This window comes from Triturus cristatus, chromosome 12 (assembly GCF_964204655.1).
Source record: "Triturus cristatus chromosome 12, aTriCri1.1, whole genome shotgun sequence".
Classification (NCBI taxonomy): Eukaryota; Metazoa; Chordata; class Amphibia; order Caudata; family Salamandridae; genus Triturus; species Triturus cristatus.
This window is the reverse complement of record NC_140595.1, coordinates 584,148,470-584,163,134: the sequence shown is the minus strand read 5'-3', so window position 1 is coordinate 584,163,134 and position 14,665 is coordinate 584,148,470. Positions and strand designations below refer to the sequence as shown.

Here is a 14,665-nt window from a genome sequence, read left to right as displayed (position 1 = left end):
GGGAGCCAGTAGGAGTAGGGTCCCCAAGGGGTTGATCGTCCGCACCCCCCCCTGCATCATCTGAGGTGTTGTCATCATCATCTATTGGAGTAGGTGATGGTGTGGAAGAGTGGTGTGGTGGGGAGGAGGAGGAGGAATCCTTAATGGAGAGGTAGCAAAGTCTCTCTTCTTTGGTGGCGGTGCGGGCGCAGGCATGTCTAGTGGTCTTTTCTTGATGCTGAGCATTAAATGACCAGTCTTAGGATCCTTCATTAGAGTCTTTTGGGTAGGATCTGGACGAAACAGTTCATCTGTGGGAGACAGATCCTTCGGAGCGGAGGGCTTCGGTGCCGTAAGTTTTTTGGGTGTCGACTCGGTAGCGGTTCTAGGCTTCGAACCGTGTAGTTTTGAAGTGTCTTTAGGAGTTGGAACCGGTTGCCGTTTTTTCGGTTCCGAGGTCTTCGGTTTGGAAGTATCTGGGCCTTTCGGCTGGCGGTTTTTTTTAGTCGGCTCCGAGGGTGTTGTCGGTGCAGAGGAACTGGTGCTAGCCTTCGACGCAGAGTGCTTCGATGTGGGAGTAGCGTTCGGCGTGGATGAGGTCGATGACGCCTTTTTCTTCGGTGCCGGGTGTTCGGTACCGAGGGTAGGCTGAGTCGAGCCCGGGTCGCTTAAAGGTTTACTAGGCTTCTTTACCGGGCCCGAAGGCGGGGCATGGGAAGCAGTGTCTCGGCGTGCACCTGGGCCCGAAGGTGGAGCTGGTACCGAAGCCTTTTTTGACTGTGTCGAGGGGGTGGGTAGGTCGAGGTCGACGTCTGTACTCATGGCCCTTTGAGCTGGAGTGATGTCTTCGACGTCGGAATTATCTGCTTTGGAGGCGCTGATGATGGCTTTCTCGACTCGACCCTGCTCCGGAACATGGACGCCCTCTTCAAAGATGTCGTCGGGGATCGAAGATGACGAGCGTGCCATTGTTCTTCGAGGTAGTCGGTCCCGGATGGTCTTTGTGGAGCGGAAGGAGGCACAAGCTGGACAGTCTCTTGCCTCGTGCTCCGGTGAGAGGCAGAGGTTGCACACCTCCTGTAGGTCGGTGTGGGGAAACTTCGACCCACATCGAGGCTTTAAATGGCGTCCTTTCCATGAGCCGGAGATGAAGCCCGGGTAGGCCTGGAGGCCTTGTCAACGACCGGAACCGAAGACTTCGAAGTTGAAGGGTCGCGTGTGGCTGGAAATGCGATCGAAAACAATACCGTCGAGATGGGAAGGATTGCGTGTCGAAAGAGGAAACCGTTAACGGTTCAGAACTGGAACGCGAGAACACATCCGAGCCAGATGGCAGAAAAAAACAATCTGAGGATGGAGCCGATGCGCATGCGCACTATGATCCAAAGGAGGAGTCCCATACCTCATGCCTTCCAAAGACTTTCAAAGACAAAAACAAGTGCAAACATACGGGCCGACACCAGATGGCGATCTATGCACAGTGTGTAATCTGCAGCTCATATGCCTCGAAATAAAAATAATATATATATATTCACTGAAAAAACCATAGGTTTCAGGGGTGTTATAGTTAGCTGGACTTTTCACTTGTACAAAACCATTGAAATTCCCCCGTTATAGTTAGTTCAGCTAACTATAACTCGCGCGCCCGCAATGCACTGCTGATGACGTCACATATTACATCACTCATGACATGGTCAGTGACATCACTGATGACATCACTGATGACATCTCAAATGACATCACTCATGACATCACTGATGACATCATCCAGTGAATGTGTGTTTTTCTGAAAACTAAATATGTTTTATATATGTATATCTCAAGGTCGATGGAAGAATAAATGGGTATATAAGTGTCTAAATGGATGATTTGTTTTTGAAAAATTGATTGTGTAACTGACTGATTAAGTGTATCATAGTAAATACATGGCTTAGTGAGTAATGTTTAAATATGTAAATATCTGTATCAGTCTCTCACTTTGTGTATAAGTGGCTGCATGGGTTGGTGAGTAGCTACATGGGTGTCTATATAGGTTATTAGTTGGTTTTTTGAGTATCAGTCTGAGTGTCTGCATGGTTCGGTGGGGGGTATTACGTAGTGCATAGGTGCATGAATGAGTGACTCACTGTTTGTATGTGTTGAAGACAGCATGTGTGCAGGACTGTATGGGTGGATGAGTGTGTGTATGGGTGTGTTAGTGAGCGAATGACTGTCTCAATAGTGTCTTTATGAGTAACTACATAGGTTTTAAACTAGTATATGTGACTATTGGTGTATATAAGTGAGTATATGTGAGAGTGAGAGATTGAAAGAGTTCCTGTATGAATAAGTATGTGTTTCTATAAGTGATTGTTTAAAAGACTAGGGGCCCGATTCACAGAATTAACTTAAGACTAAATCCTAAACTTACACTTTGTGGTATTCACAGAATGCACTTACTACTTTTGGTATTCACAGACTGCACTTACTACTTTTGGTATTCACAGAATGGATTTACGACTACTAACTTTACGTCCGCACTCGGGCTGGAAATTCCAGCCTGGAGGCGGAGCTTCTGGCTTGGAGGCGGGGCTTCCGGGCCGGAGGCGGAGTTTCTGGCCCAGAGGCGGAGCTTCCGACCCAGAGGCGGGGATTCCGGCCAGTGGCGGAGATTTAGCCATGGCCAAAATCTCCACCTCCAGGCCGGAAGCTCCGCCTCCGGCCCGGAAGCCCCACCTCTAAGCCAGAAGCTCCGCCTCCGGGCCGGAATTTCCGGCCCGAGTGCGGACGTAAAGTTAGTAGTCGTAAATCCATTCTGTGAATACCAAAATTAGTAAGTGCAGTCTGTGAATACCAAAAGTAGTAAGTGCATTCTGTGAATACCACAAAGTAGTAAGTGTAGGATTTAGTCTTAAGTTAATTCTGTGAATCGGGCCCTAAGTATGTGTAAGTTTCCGTAGAAGTAAGTGTGGTGGTGTGTGTATAACTGTATATGCAAGTAAATGTATGTTTGATTCTTTATTAGCATGAGTGACTGTGTGTGTGAGTAACTCTATGGATGAGTGGCATTGTGTAACAGGATGTATAGGTGTATGAGTACATATGATGAGTGAGTACATGTATGAGTGACTGTATAGGACTGTTGGTGAATGAGTGGATGTGTATGTGGATCTTAGAATTACTGAAGAGGTTGTTGTAACTGGTATTGGTATGTCCATTGTTTTGAAAATTTTAGTCTCTATTTTTGAATGTGTGTATTAAAGGTTATATTAGGGTGAGGGGAGGTCTGCCACTCTATCACAAGGATGATGTCATCAGTGATGTCATCAGTGATGTCATTTGAGATGTCATCAGTGATGTCATGAGTGATGTCACTGACCATGTCATGAGTGATGTAATATGTGACGTCATCAGCAGTGCATTGCGGGCGCGCGAGTTATAGTTAGCTGAACTAACTATAACGGGGGAATTTCAATGGTTTTGTACAAGTGAAAAGTTCAGCTAACTATAACACCCCTGAAACCTATGGTTTTTTCAGTGAATTTCTGAGGTTTTTTAAATGCTAATTCCTAACTATAACGTGCCTGAAACCTATGGTTTTTTCTGCGAATTTCAAAGGTTTTTTAAATGCTAATTTCTAACTATGCCTACAGAGATAGGACATGTGAAGAAAGAAGAAAAAATGCACAGAAAGAAAAAAAAGAAGTGCAGAAAGAAGCAACAGAAGTCCTCAAAGACTAAGAAAAGTGCAGGAAGAAGGATAACGTGCAGAAAGAACAAAAAGAAGAGCAGAAAGAATCCTTGTTGCAAAATCATCCAACTTTTTCAGACGGATACTGGTGGTAACTGAGTCTGACTAACCAGTCCTAGAGCCAGTGCTATGTTAAAAGACACTTAGAATACAGTGAAAAACACCTACATACACTAGGGAACATTATGCGTTGGGGTCCCCCTGTGATTAGCATGACCTCCTCTGTAAGCCCCTAGTATATAATTGGGCAGGGGGATTAAAACTACCTCTTAAAACAGGCCACAGGGCGATTTTGCACACGTTAACTCAGGCCCCGTCCCCTCCCTTCACCACTGTGTAAACACGCCCTGTGTTTGTTTTTAGTTGGGAGATTAAGTTCATTTGAATCCTGAGGGTCCCTAGGGTCCAACTAGCCCACTAGGTACCTCCAGTAAGTGCCAAAGAGCTGCCTTGCAGAGAGGTGTAAAAAGTGGCACGGCCTGGACCACCTCTCTGCAATGCAGCTCAGTGGCGCTTACTGGAAGCACTTGGTGGGCTAGTTAGCCCCCAGGGGCCCTCAGTATTGAAGGGAAATTATATCCCCAATTTAAAACGTGCCATAGTGCGTGTTTGCACACGTCACCTCAGGCCCCGTCCCCTCCCTTCACCACTGTGTAAACGCGCCCTGTGGCTGTTCTAAGTTGAGAGATTAAGTCCCCTTGAATCCTAAGGGTCCCTAGGGTCAAACTAGACCACTAGGTACCTCCAGTAAGCGCCACAGAGCTGCGTTGCAGAGAGGTGTAAAAAGGGGTTTGGCCTCAGAACACCTGTCTGCAGCGCAGCTCCCTGGCGCATACTGGAGATGCCGGTTGGGCTAGTTGGCCCTCAGGGACCCTCAGTATTGAAGAGGAATTAATTCCCCAACTTACAACTCGCCAGGGGGCGCGTTTGCAGAGTGCTGCAAGGAGGGGGCGTGACCTCCGGCACGATGCCAGTCTTTTATTTATTTTAATTTTTTAAGAAGGGGGGCTGTGTGGTTCCCCTTCTTATTCTAATGTATTGGCCCTGATGACCTCATCCCCCAGGGCCTGTCTCCTAATTATATTTTTTTGACCCCAATCCCCAGGGCCGGCCACTGTTTTTTTAATTATTTTTTAAAAATATATATTTATAGACACCTAGGACATGCTGGACAAACCGTACGTACCCATCACCATGACGATTTACGTGATATTCATTAAAAGGCGACTATGCATACAATGAATCCACGTGGAATGTATTTACACCACTAGTGAAGCTCTGGCATGTCTGATGCCCTACCGTGCCTAATCCCGGTAGACACCCTTGTCGTTTATTTATACAAACATGGGTAGCTATTGACGGGCACATTTAATACAGATGCACACCAAGCCATTCAAAGGGGATTCGACAAAAATTCGACCAAAACTATGCAAGAAACCCCCCTCACGGTTAATAAAACACACTTCCACTGCCGGATGTGTAATACTTTTTATTTTACTCTCTGGAAAGGCGACGAACATCACTTGAGAGTCACAGCGCGCTCCTGGTAGAGCCCAATGCTGTGTTACACCCACCATTGCCTGCCGAGTGCCACACACCTCTGTGTTGTATTCCACCAGCTAGTGCATATGCTATGACACTCTCTAGCCCATGTGCACTGTAACACCACCCCGTGAATATGTCATGCCACACTTGTCTTCGCACGGGTTATATTGCCCCATCTAACGTGCCTTCCTCGATGCCTATGTTGTAACGCACAGTGCTATGCCATACATATTACAATCTGTGATCCATATCTTTGTCACAGTGCATATGCAACGTTACACTCCCCAGCACATATTTTATATTACAACTTTAGAGACTAGTTAGGTTACACAACACTGCCCTGTGCATATTACACTCCAAGGCGCATATCGCATAGCACGCGCTAGTGCCTGTGCTATCTCGCGCTCTCCAATGAATCTGTCATTGCGCACAATGTATTGCATATTATATTTCACGCCCGGTTCATCTTGTATCACACTTTTTGGTGCATAGTTTATACCATACACTATATCTAGTTTTCATTTTCAATCGTGCACTCAGAACTATGTTCTATATAACACTGTGTTCACCTACCCTTTTCACGGGCATTACATTTTGCGATAGGGGGTGGAGGGTCAGGGGGTGTTTCTGCCAAGTGAGTCCGGAGTCACAAACGTCCTCTTCTTCCTGAATAAAAGTGAGATTATGCTGCATACTTGTTCATATTTTAAGTAGTTCGCACAGGCACACGTTTTAAAAACAATAAAGTTCCTAATACCCGCCTTCTCTGAACAGTTAGCTTGCTGCCCCCTCTTCCCTATCCTCTGTTGTGTGAATCCATGGACTAGCCTCCTCCCTCCTGCCATGCATGGTCTGATGTGCTGCCACTGCCCTCAATTTAGTATGATGTACCAGTCCACTCCTCCTGCCCTCCATTGCCCAATTCTATGCCCCATCATTGACCTCCTGCTTAAACTCTGTGCTTAGCTTGCTGCCCCTATTCTCCTTCCCCCTGCCCTCCGATGTCTTTGTGCATGCCCCTGCTCCATCCTTTTTGCCCACCATGTTCCATGGACCTGCCACTCCTATCTACTCCGAGTGTTCTGTTGAGCTGCCACTCCCCTCCCACCTGCCTAGCATTGTCAGATGACTGTAACCTGTCCCTGCCACCTCCACCCTGCCTGTCCACATGCCATGCCCCTATCCTCTTCCTCCTGTCCTACATGGTCCATTGTACTGCCACACCCTTCTGCCCTCCCTGGTCTGTTGTGCTGCAACTGCTCCTCCTCCCTGCCCAGTGCGGTCTGTTGTGAGGCCCCTTCCCCTGAACTTTCTTGTCTGTGCACAGGTCCTGACCCTCCCTTCTATCCTCCATCGTCCTTTGTGCATGCCCCTGCACCCTCCTTCTTGCCCATCATAGCCATTGTGCTGCCACTAACCCTCCCACTTGCCATGCATGGTCTTCTGTGCTGCCATGGCCCCTCCCACCATCCCTGTGTGGTCAGTTAGCTGCCCCTGACCCCCTCCCACCTTCCCTCCATGGTCTGTGTGTATGCCATCACAGTCTCACTGTTGCTCTTCATGGTGTGTCTTGCTTCTAGTGCCCATCCTGCCTGACCTCCATGGCTATCTTGCTGCTCCTGCCCTGCCCCTTGCCCCCAGCCCTCTGTTTACATGTGCAGACCCCTACTCCCTCCCTCCTGGCTTGTCTGTTCCATTGTAATGCCCCTGATCCGTCCCTCCTGCCCTTTATGGTCTGTTATGCTGCAGCTTTCTCTCCTGTATGTCCATTATGGTCAGCTAGCTACCATTGCCTCTTGCCCCTCTGTTCTCTGTTGTCCATGTGCATGGTCCTGTCCCCTCCCTCTTGCTTTCTATGGATTGTTGTGCTGCACTCCCGTCCCGCATGCCCTGTGTGGTGTATTGTGCTGCTGCAAACCCTGATGCCTGCCCTGCAGGGTCAGTTTGGTGCACCTCTCCATGTCCCTCCTGTCCTCTGTTATCCAAGTCCATGTCCCTACCCCATTTCCTTCCATGATCCAATGTACCATACTTGCGAACATTTTGAACTTGGTAAGAGGGAGATTTTGAAAAAAAATGGGGTATTGATTTTCCCCTTTGAGTTACATTGAAAAAGAGGAGATTGTAGACAGGAGACAGATCAAATAAAGCCCATTTGAGCTTAAAAACATTGGACGTTTCCTGGCTGAATCGGGTCTGTTGGCATGTATGGTTGTACTACCATTGCCTCTTCCTTCTGCCCACAATGGTCTATTACATTGCCACAGCCTCTCTTGCAAGTCCTGTATTGTTGGTTTGTTGCCCCTGCCCCCCTTACCACTGCCCTCCATAGTCTGTTGTGCTGCCACGGCCCTTCCTGCCTGCTCAGTGTGGTTAAATTATTGCCTTTGCACCCTCCTACCTGCCTTCAATTTTCAGAGTCCGTGCCCCTGGCCTCTGCCTCTCAACAGTATCCTAATGAACAACTAGATTGCTAACATTCTATATTTATTACAAAAGTGTGGAACGCCTGACGACATCTTGATGTAATCAAAACTGTAATACCTAGAGCAGTTCCTTTAGAAATTACATATATGAGAGGGTCTTATTGGCATCAAAATTATAGTTAGTGCTCTAAAAGACTAAAATAAGGACATATTTTCTGAGTTTTCAAATAGCGACAAAGCACTTTTAAATTATTTGTAATCTTTATGTTTTTTTATCCAGTTGACCACTTGATTAAATGTTGCACTTAGGGGAGAGGATGTGGTGTTACTTCCAGAACTGCAGACTTTGCAACTGGGGAACCAGGTTGGAGTTTCTGCTTCAGCTCGACATTCTGTGATTCGGGTCAAATCACTTAGTCTCCCCATGTCTACAATCAAAATGAATTTGTTCTTGTGTGATGTGACCAATGCTCATGTAAAGCACTCCAATACCTGACAAGTCTGCACTATATAACACTGCAAAAACACAAAATAATAAGTGTTTTGCACACTTCTGTCATTGGGCTATATTTGGGCTACATCTGGGTGATTTTGGGCTACATTTGGGCTCTTTTGTCTCCGGTGGCCATCTTGGGAGATTTATTTGTTATGAAGTTTCCTAATTTCCTCATGTACTGCAGTCTCCTCAGTAGGAAATGCTTTCAGTTTTTTACTTTGATTCCATCATGAAGGTATTCAGATATGTCACACATTTGCCATAAATTCTGAAAGTTAGCACTCTAGTTGCTCATTAGATCACTGTAGTAAAACTACTGTTCACCATGGAAGTCTGCTCCTGGTATTAAAAGTGCATGTTTCAGTCTGCATGTCAGAATTTTTTAATGAAATAGAAGAGGATTTGAGAAGTCACTCAAAATGTGCCCTCATTTTCTTTCTTCATCATTAATCATAATTTCTATGGCAAAATGAACCCCCTCATTGTGTTCCTTTTTAAATTAAATGTTTTAAGTGTTACCAGTTTATTCCAATCAAGATGGCTTCAGGTGTGCCATACTTTTGTCATAATGAAGGCAGTAAGCACTCTAGTTGTTTTTAAGAACACTCTGGGACATTCTGTCATTGTGCTATACTTGGGCTACATCTGGGTGATATTTGGGCTACATTTGGGCTCTTTTGTCTCTGGTGGCCATCTTGGGAGACTTATTTGTTATGAAGTTTCCTAATTTCCTCATTTACTGCAGTCCCCTCAGTAGGAAATACTTTCAGTTTTTTACTTTGATTCAATCAAGAAGGCATTCAGATGTGTCACACATTTGCCATAAATTCAGAATGTAAGCACTCTTTCTGCTCATTAGATCACTGTAGTAAAGCTACTGCTCACCAGGGAAAACTGCTGCTGGTATTGAAAGTTCATGTTTCAGTCTGCATGTCAGAATTTTTTTATGAAATAGAAGAGGATTTGAGAAGTCACTCAAAATGTGCCCTAATTTTTCTTTCTGCAGCACTAATCATACTTTTTATGGAAAAATGAACCCCCTCATTTTGTTCCTTTTTAAATTAAATGTTTTAAGAGTTACCACTTTAATCCAAGCAAGATGGCTTCAGGTGTGCCATACGTTTATCATAAGTAGGACTGTTAGCGCTCTAGTTGTTCTTTGGAACACTCTGGAAAGCTGCAGTAGAACACAAAGGAATCAACTGACAGTCTCTGCCCTTGTTGGATGTACATGTTTTACTGAGAATGTCAGACTTCATTCTCACATGACTGAGAAAGATAATGTGAATTTACAGAAAATAAGCTCTCAGTTTAGCTTATAGATCACCTTCCAAACCTCTGTGGGAAAAGCATGAGAAAATATTTTTCTCTCAATCATGATATCCCAGCAGAAGGCTTTTTCACATGGTGAAATCACCTTAGAACATACCACAATTCCTAAAATGAGTATGGTACCATCAACAAATGATTTATAATGTAACTAAAGTCTTAAAACCTTCTATTAACTGCAATGCTTTTTAATGAGGTGCTATCATGTATATTGGTCCCAAGATGGCTGCCAACACTTCTTGGATGAAGTGCTGACAGCCAATCAGATCTCAGGATGAGATGTGTGGTTAGGCTCCGCCCACATATATATATATATGATTTTACTTTTGATTTTCTCAGGAACTACTGAACAGATTGACACCAGACCTGCAAAAGGCACATCCCTGACCTGAGGACTTTCTCTTTCCCAAATTTCAAATAATTCTGTTCAGCCGTTCGGGCTGTACCTTGGACTAAAGGTCCCCATGGAAAAATGCATGGGGAAAACGCATTTTGGGACCCCCCTTTTTTCTCAGCTCCCGCTTGACGAATCAGGGTAGGAGCAGAGCGGAGTGCCCCACCTATTTTGAAAAATTCGCGAGGGTTCGTCAATCGGCGCCAAAGTTATTCCAAATAGAATGTTGCGGATTTCCTATGGAAACACGGTCCTAACTATAACTATCTACTGGCGACCGCCAGTAGATAATATATATAATATATATATATATATATATATATATATATATATATATATATATATATATATATATATATATATATATATATATAAATATATATAAAATGAAATACTCTGGCATTCAGCTTGTGGCTGGAGTGATTCCTTGACTAGGACTATCAGTGAATATTCCTTCAAGGAATGTGTTGTAAGGTATGTTTCCCAGCGAGTAAAGAACTGACAATTTAGTTAAAGGGATACAAAATGTAGTCACTGTCCCTTTTCATAAATATTTGAAAAAATTAGCGACTTTTTATATTTATGTTAATAACTATTCCGGCATCAGCGTTTATTACAGTTATAATTGGTTTTATTTGTTTTGCCAAATAGCTACAGAGGAGGTGTCCATGTTTTTCAGGATTACTTGCACTAAAGAGGCTGAGATGTAGAAGATGCAGTTAATGCAGCTTCATAAATTCAAAACAGTTCACCAAAAGTAACGCAGAGGGCAAGTCTCACTTGGTACAGTAACAGCTATAATTGTTCTCCTCTTCCAGGTGAGGAGTATCCCCAGAAGTCAAGACATCCCCACAGCACAAGTTTTGAACAGTTGCCACAATTCAAGGTTATCCCTGTCTGTGTATGTAGAACTTGAAAATTAAACAAGTTCTTTTTTCTGGCCCTCATGAAGGACCAACAAATGACAGCAGCACAACATGTTGGCAATACAAATGGGTGTAGAAAACAATTGACTTAAAGAAGTGAAAAATCTCTTTAAGACATCAAAGAGTTGATTTTGCTTAACCTCAGAAAAGTAATGTTCATATTAGTACCTTACCACATGTGATTAACGCAACACCACTAGACATAAAATATCTACGTATTTTGGCACAAGAGAAATAAATATTGAACCTTAATATTTTGGAAGAAATATGCATCTTAAATTGTTTTCTTTTTAAATTCATTTCTAAATTGAATGAAAACCAATTCTAACTTTAATACATGCTGGTCCTGGAAATGATGGTGATTAAAATATAATAACTTTATTCAAATAGTGAAGAAAAGGTACATTGTCTAATCGTTATATCCCCTGAGCTCAATTTAGCAATTATTTTCTCAACAAGAAAATGTTTTCCTGTTAACACTTTATAAGCCATTTTTCGTAGCATTGCAAGATGTCCGTAGACCTTGCACATACGAATGTTGAGTAAAACTGTTGCTACAAGCGTTCTATCTCAATATCTTTATCCTTTACAAGCTTACATTTGGAGATTATTCCCAACAGTCAATAAAGTCACCAATTATAATGACCCTCAAGCCAGGATAAACTGCTTTCAATATAGTGATTAGGGTCTCGGGAAAGCGTAAACCTACATAAACAGGGTGTCAGGGAAGTCAAAGGCTCTAAAGGAGAAAACAAAACAACAATAATAATGAGGAGGGATGAAGACACCCACCCATCAGTCATCAAGAAGCCCATGTACTCACCAGTATCCTGCTGAGAAGAGACATTTTTGTCAGCTTTAAGATCATCAATCTGAAAAAGAGCACACATTACTGCATGCGAAAAAGAAAGCTAAAGCATAAACCTATACATCTTACAGGGACCCTTCTTAGCGTAATTCTGGTCTGTATTTTTGCCTCCACCCCCCCACTCACCCCCCAACCGGCCCCATGCCTTATAAATTCCTCACCTACTTGACTCCCAGGCCCTGTAGGCTGCCTTTTCTCCCGTCACCATATCCACAACCTTGTAGCATTAGCAAAATAACATCACGTTCCGAATGCCTCTTACTGCTCCGAAATCCTGCGCTTCATACTATAGCAACTCCCTTTCCCGAAGAGATTCTTAGCATCTAAACATGTTCACTTTAAAAAATAAGCAATCAATTCTTGAAAGATTACAGTGCCTACTGAGTGGAGCCAATCCATTAAGCCGTGCCAGCAAACCAAGACAGTTATCAAAAGAGACATATGACATAAGCTTAGAAGACAGAAGACAGCATAATTAAATATTAACCGTGGGAACAAGCAAACTTTCACAGTAAATGGAAATGGCACATTACAAAAAGGAACCTCATTAAAGGGTACAAAAAAGAAGTTGAAGATGAAGCATGAAAGGGCAGAGAAGTAAAAGTGTTTTAGTTAAAAGAAGGACAATGAAGTGGAAGCAGAAATGGGTTGAAAATGCCCTAAAAGAAGCTGGGTGGCAGGTCTGTGGTACAACCCGAAACATTTTCCTTCCTCTATTTTATAAACGTTGTTAGTACGGGAATGTTAGTGAGTAGTGTGCTAACACACTGGTGAAATATAAAGGATCCTTAGCCTTCCCTGAGCCCTTTTTCCGCTTTCCTCTCTGCTGCATGACGGGAAGGTCAGGAACTTACAGACTCGTATGTTGGGGGATTGCTGGGGATCTGTGGCGCGTTTCCTCCCATCTGAGGTGGATGGAAGTTACCAAATGGCTGGTAGATACCCACCGCTGGTCCATTAAATGTGTCCTGTGGAAGGGAATTCACAAAGCATTGATTATCAGTACTTTGTTAATTATTTTAAACATCCGGGACAAAAACAAGCATTTACAATGCAATGGTCTCGGCATTGTTAAAGTTAATGTCATGAGCAATGCCAATACCCTTATTTTTTTTTTTTTAAACATTTAAAGAAACTGCATTGTTATTTACAATGTCAATAGCTTAATCACTCTCAAATGCGAGACCTATTGCATTTGCACCCACACACAGAGCCACACACCCAAAGCCACCCACACACACAGAGCCACCCACACAGAGCCACTCACATAGAGCAACCCACACACAAATAGAGCCACCCATAGAACCACCCACAGAGCCACCTACACACACAGATACCCACACACAGACAGACCCACCACGCATAGAGCCACCTACAAAAAAAGCCACCCACACACACAGAGCCACACACAGACAGACCCTCCGCCACACACAGACCCTCCCCCACACACACAGAGCCACCCATACACACACACACACACACACAGCCACCCCCGCACAGAGCCACCCCCACACAGAGCCACAGCCACCCCCACAGAGAGCCACACACACACACAGAGGCACACAGTTGAAGTTAATGTTTTACTCAATGATCGAGCCGAGACCTAAAAACATGGATCAACACTGTTATTAACAAGTGGCACATTTGAGTGATGTTTAATTATGGCTTGATGAGCGCGGCCCTGGGCATTATCAGTCTGGACGGCGCATCTCCCACCAGCAGCCGGGTGGGCATGGGAACTAAAAGCAGCCAGCAGTGTCGCCGAAGACCGGCCCTCGCGCGCTGCCCCCGCCGCTTGCACGCCCCACCTTCACCCGCTTAAATGACACGTTAAGCGTAATTACTGGTAGGCCTTTAAAATAAACAGGATTGGAAGGGAAAATTGCCCCCGCGAGTGAACGAGACGCGCTCTGGACACGTTGCAAGTGCTGGCCTTAATTGAGAGTTTCTTTGACTGCGAGAGATCGCTTCAGCCAGTTTTGGCGGGAGGACAGTGATTATAACTCCGGAGACACGCCAGTATAATGGTGACAATGCTGCGGGCAGAGCACTGAACTCAGCGCCACCGGGGTTCCTTGAAAGACTGGCGAGGGTGTCGTGAGATGCCTAGGTGGTCTTCTCTTTACAACACAGTGCCTATATTGCCATCCGCCTTGCTACTTACAATTTGAAAAGAAGCGCTGTGAAAACAGCATCGACCCACACGGGACCATAACGCAGGTACGCGGCAGGTGCGGGTAAAAAAAGAGTGTGGGGGGGGGGGGCCCCGAGGGTTCAGCCATTAAACGGGACTCATTCTGCCCGAGGTCAATGAATATCTGTGAGATACAGGATAGGCAGGGGGCCCTCATCACATTCTGCAAATTGCGTTACGCCACTGAACCCACCCAAACTACTCACTTTCCTATGTTCCCCACCTTATATACCCGTTCTGAGGAATTAAATACATTTTTTGAAAGCTGGGAAACCACCGCTGTTGGGCCGGTGAAAAGCAGTGGTCAAGCTAAGAAAATAACAGGGTGGGAGAAGGCAGGAGCTGGAGGGAGGGAGCGCCCATTAAACTGGGAACGGCGCACAATATGTGTTTATGCCGGGAGAAAAAATGGATGCTGAGCGGAGGCCAAGTTTATTCACCGACACAAAGCTCCGAACAGCTCTTCATCGGGGAGAATTGCCCTTTGTGTTTCCGCCGCAATAATGGGCGCTAATATTTCCTTAAAGGCCCTAATACGGCAGGCATTCTGTCAGCGCGCGAACGAGGCGTATTCTTTGGAACTGTGAAAGAAACTGAAAGACGCGTTCAATTATTACTGCCTGAAAAGGAGAGGGAGGGGTGCAAAAAAGCGCAAATTAGAGCTTCAAGTGTTATAAACAAACCCAGCCCTGTTTGTGCTTTCATAGGAATTCAGCATTTTGCTTTTAACAATGGTCCCGGTTCACGGTGCATAACACACCAAAGACACATATACGAC

At 44.7% G+C, this 14,665-nt stretch overlaps 1 protein-coding gene across 1 annotated transcript in view; it reads right to left on the bottom strand.

Moving 5' to 3' along the window:
* IST1 (IST1 factor associated with ESCRT-III) overlaps positions 1-14,665 on the bottom strand; it is a 177,059-nt gene that overhangs the window by 35,220 nt on the left and 127,174 nt on the right. The window contains exons 8-9 of the mRNA XM_085639632.1: positions 12,548-12,661; positions 11,649-11,697 (exon numbers count right to left, since the gene is read on the bottom strand). Of these exons, the coding sequence (XP_085495758.1) occupies positions 11,649-11,697; positions 12,548-12,661 (163 nt within the window). The remainder of the gene's footprint in view (positions 1-11,648; positions 11,698-12,547; positions 12,662-14,665) is intronic.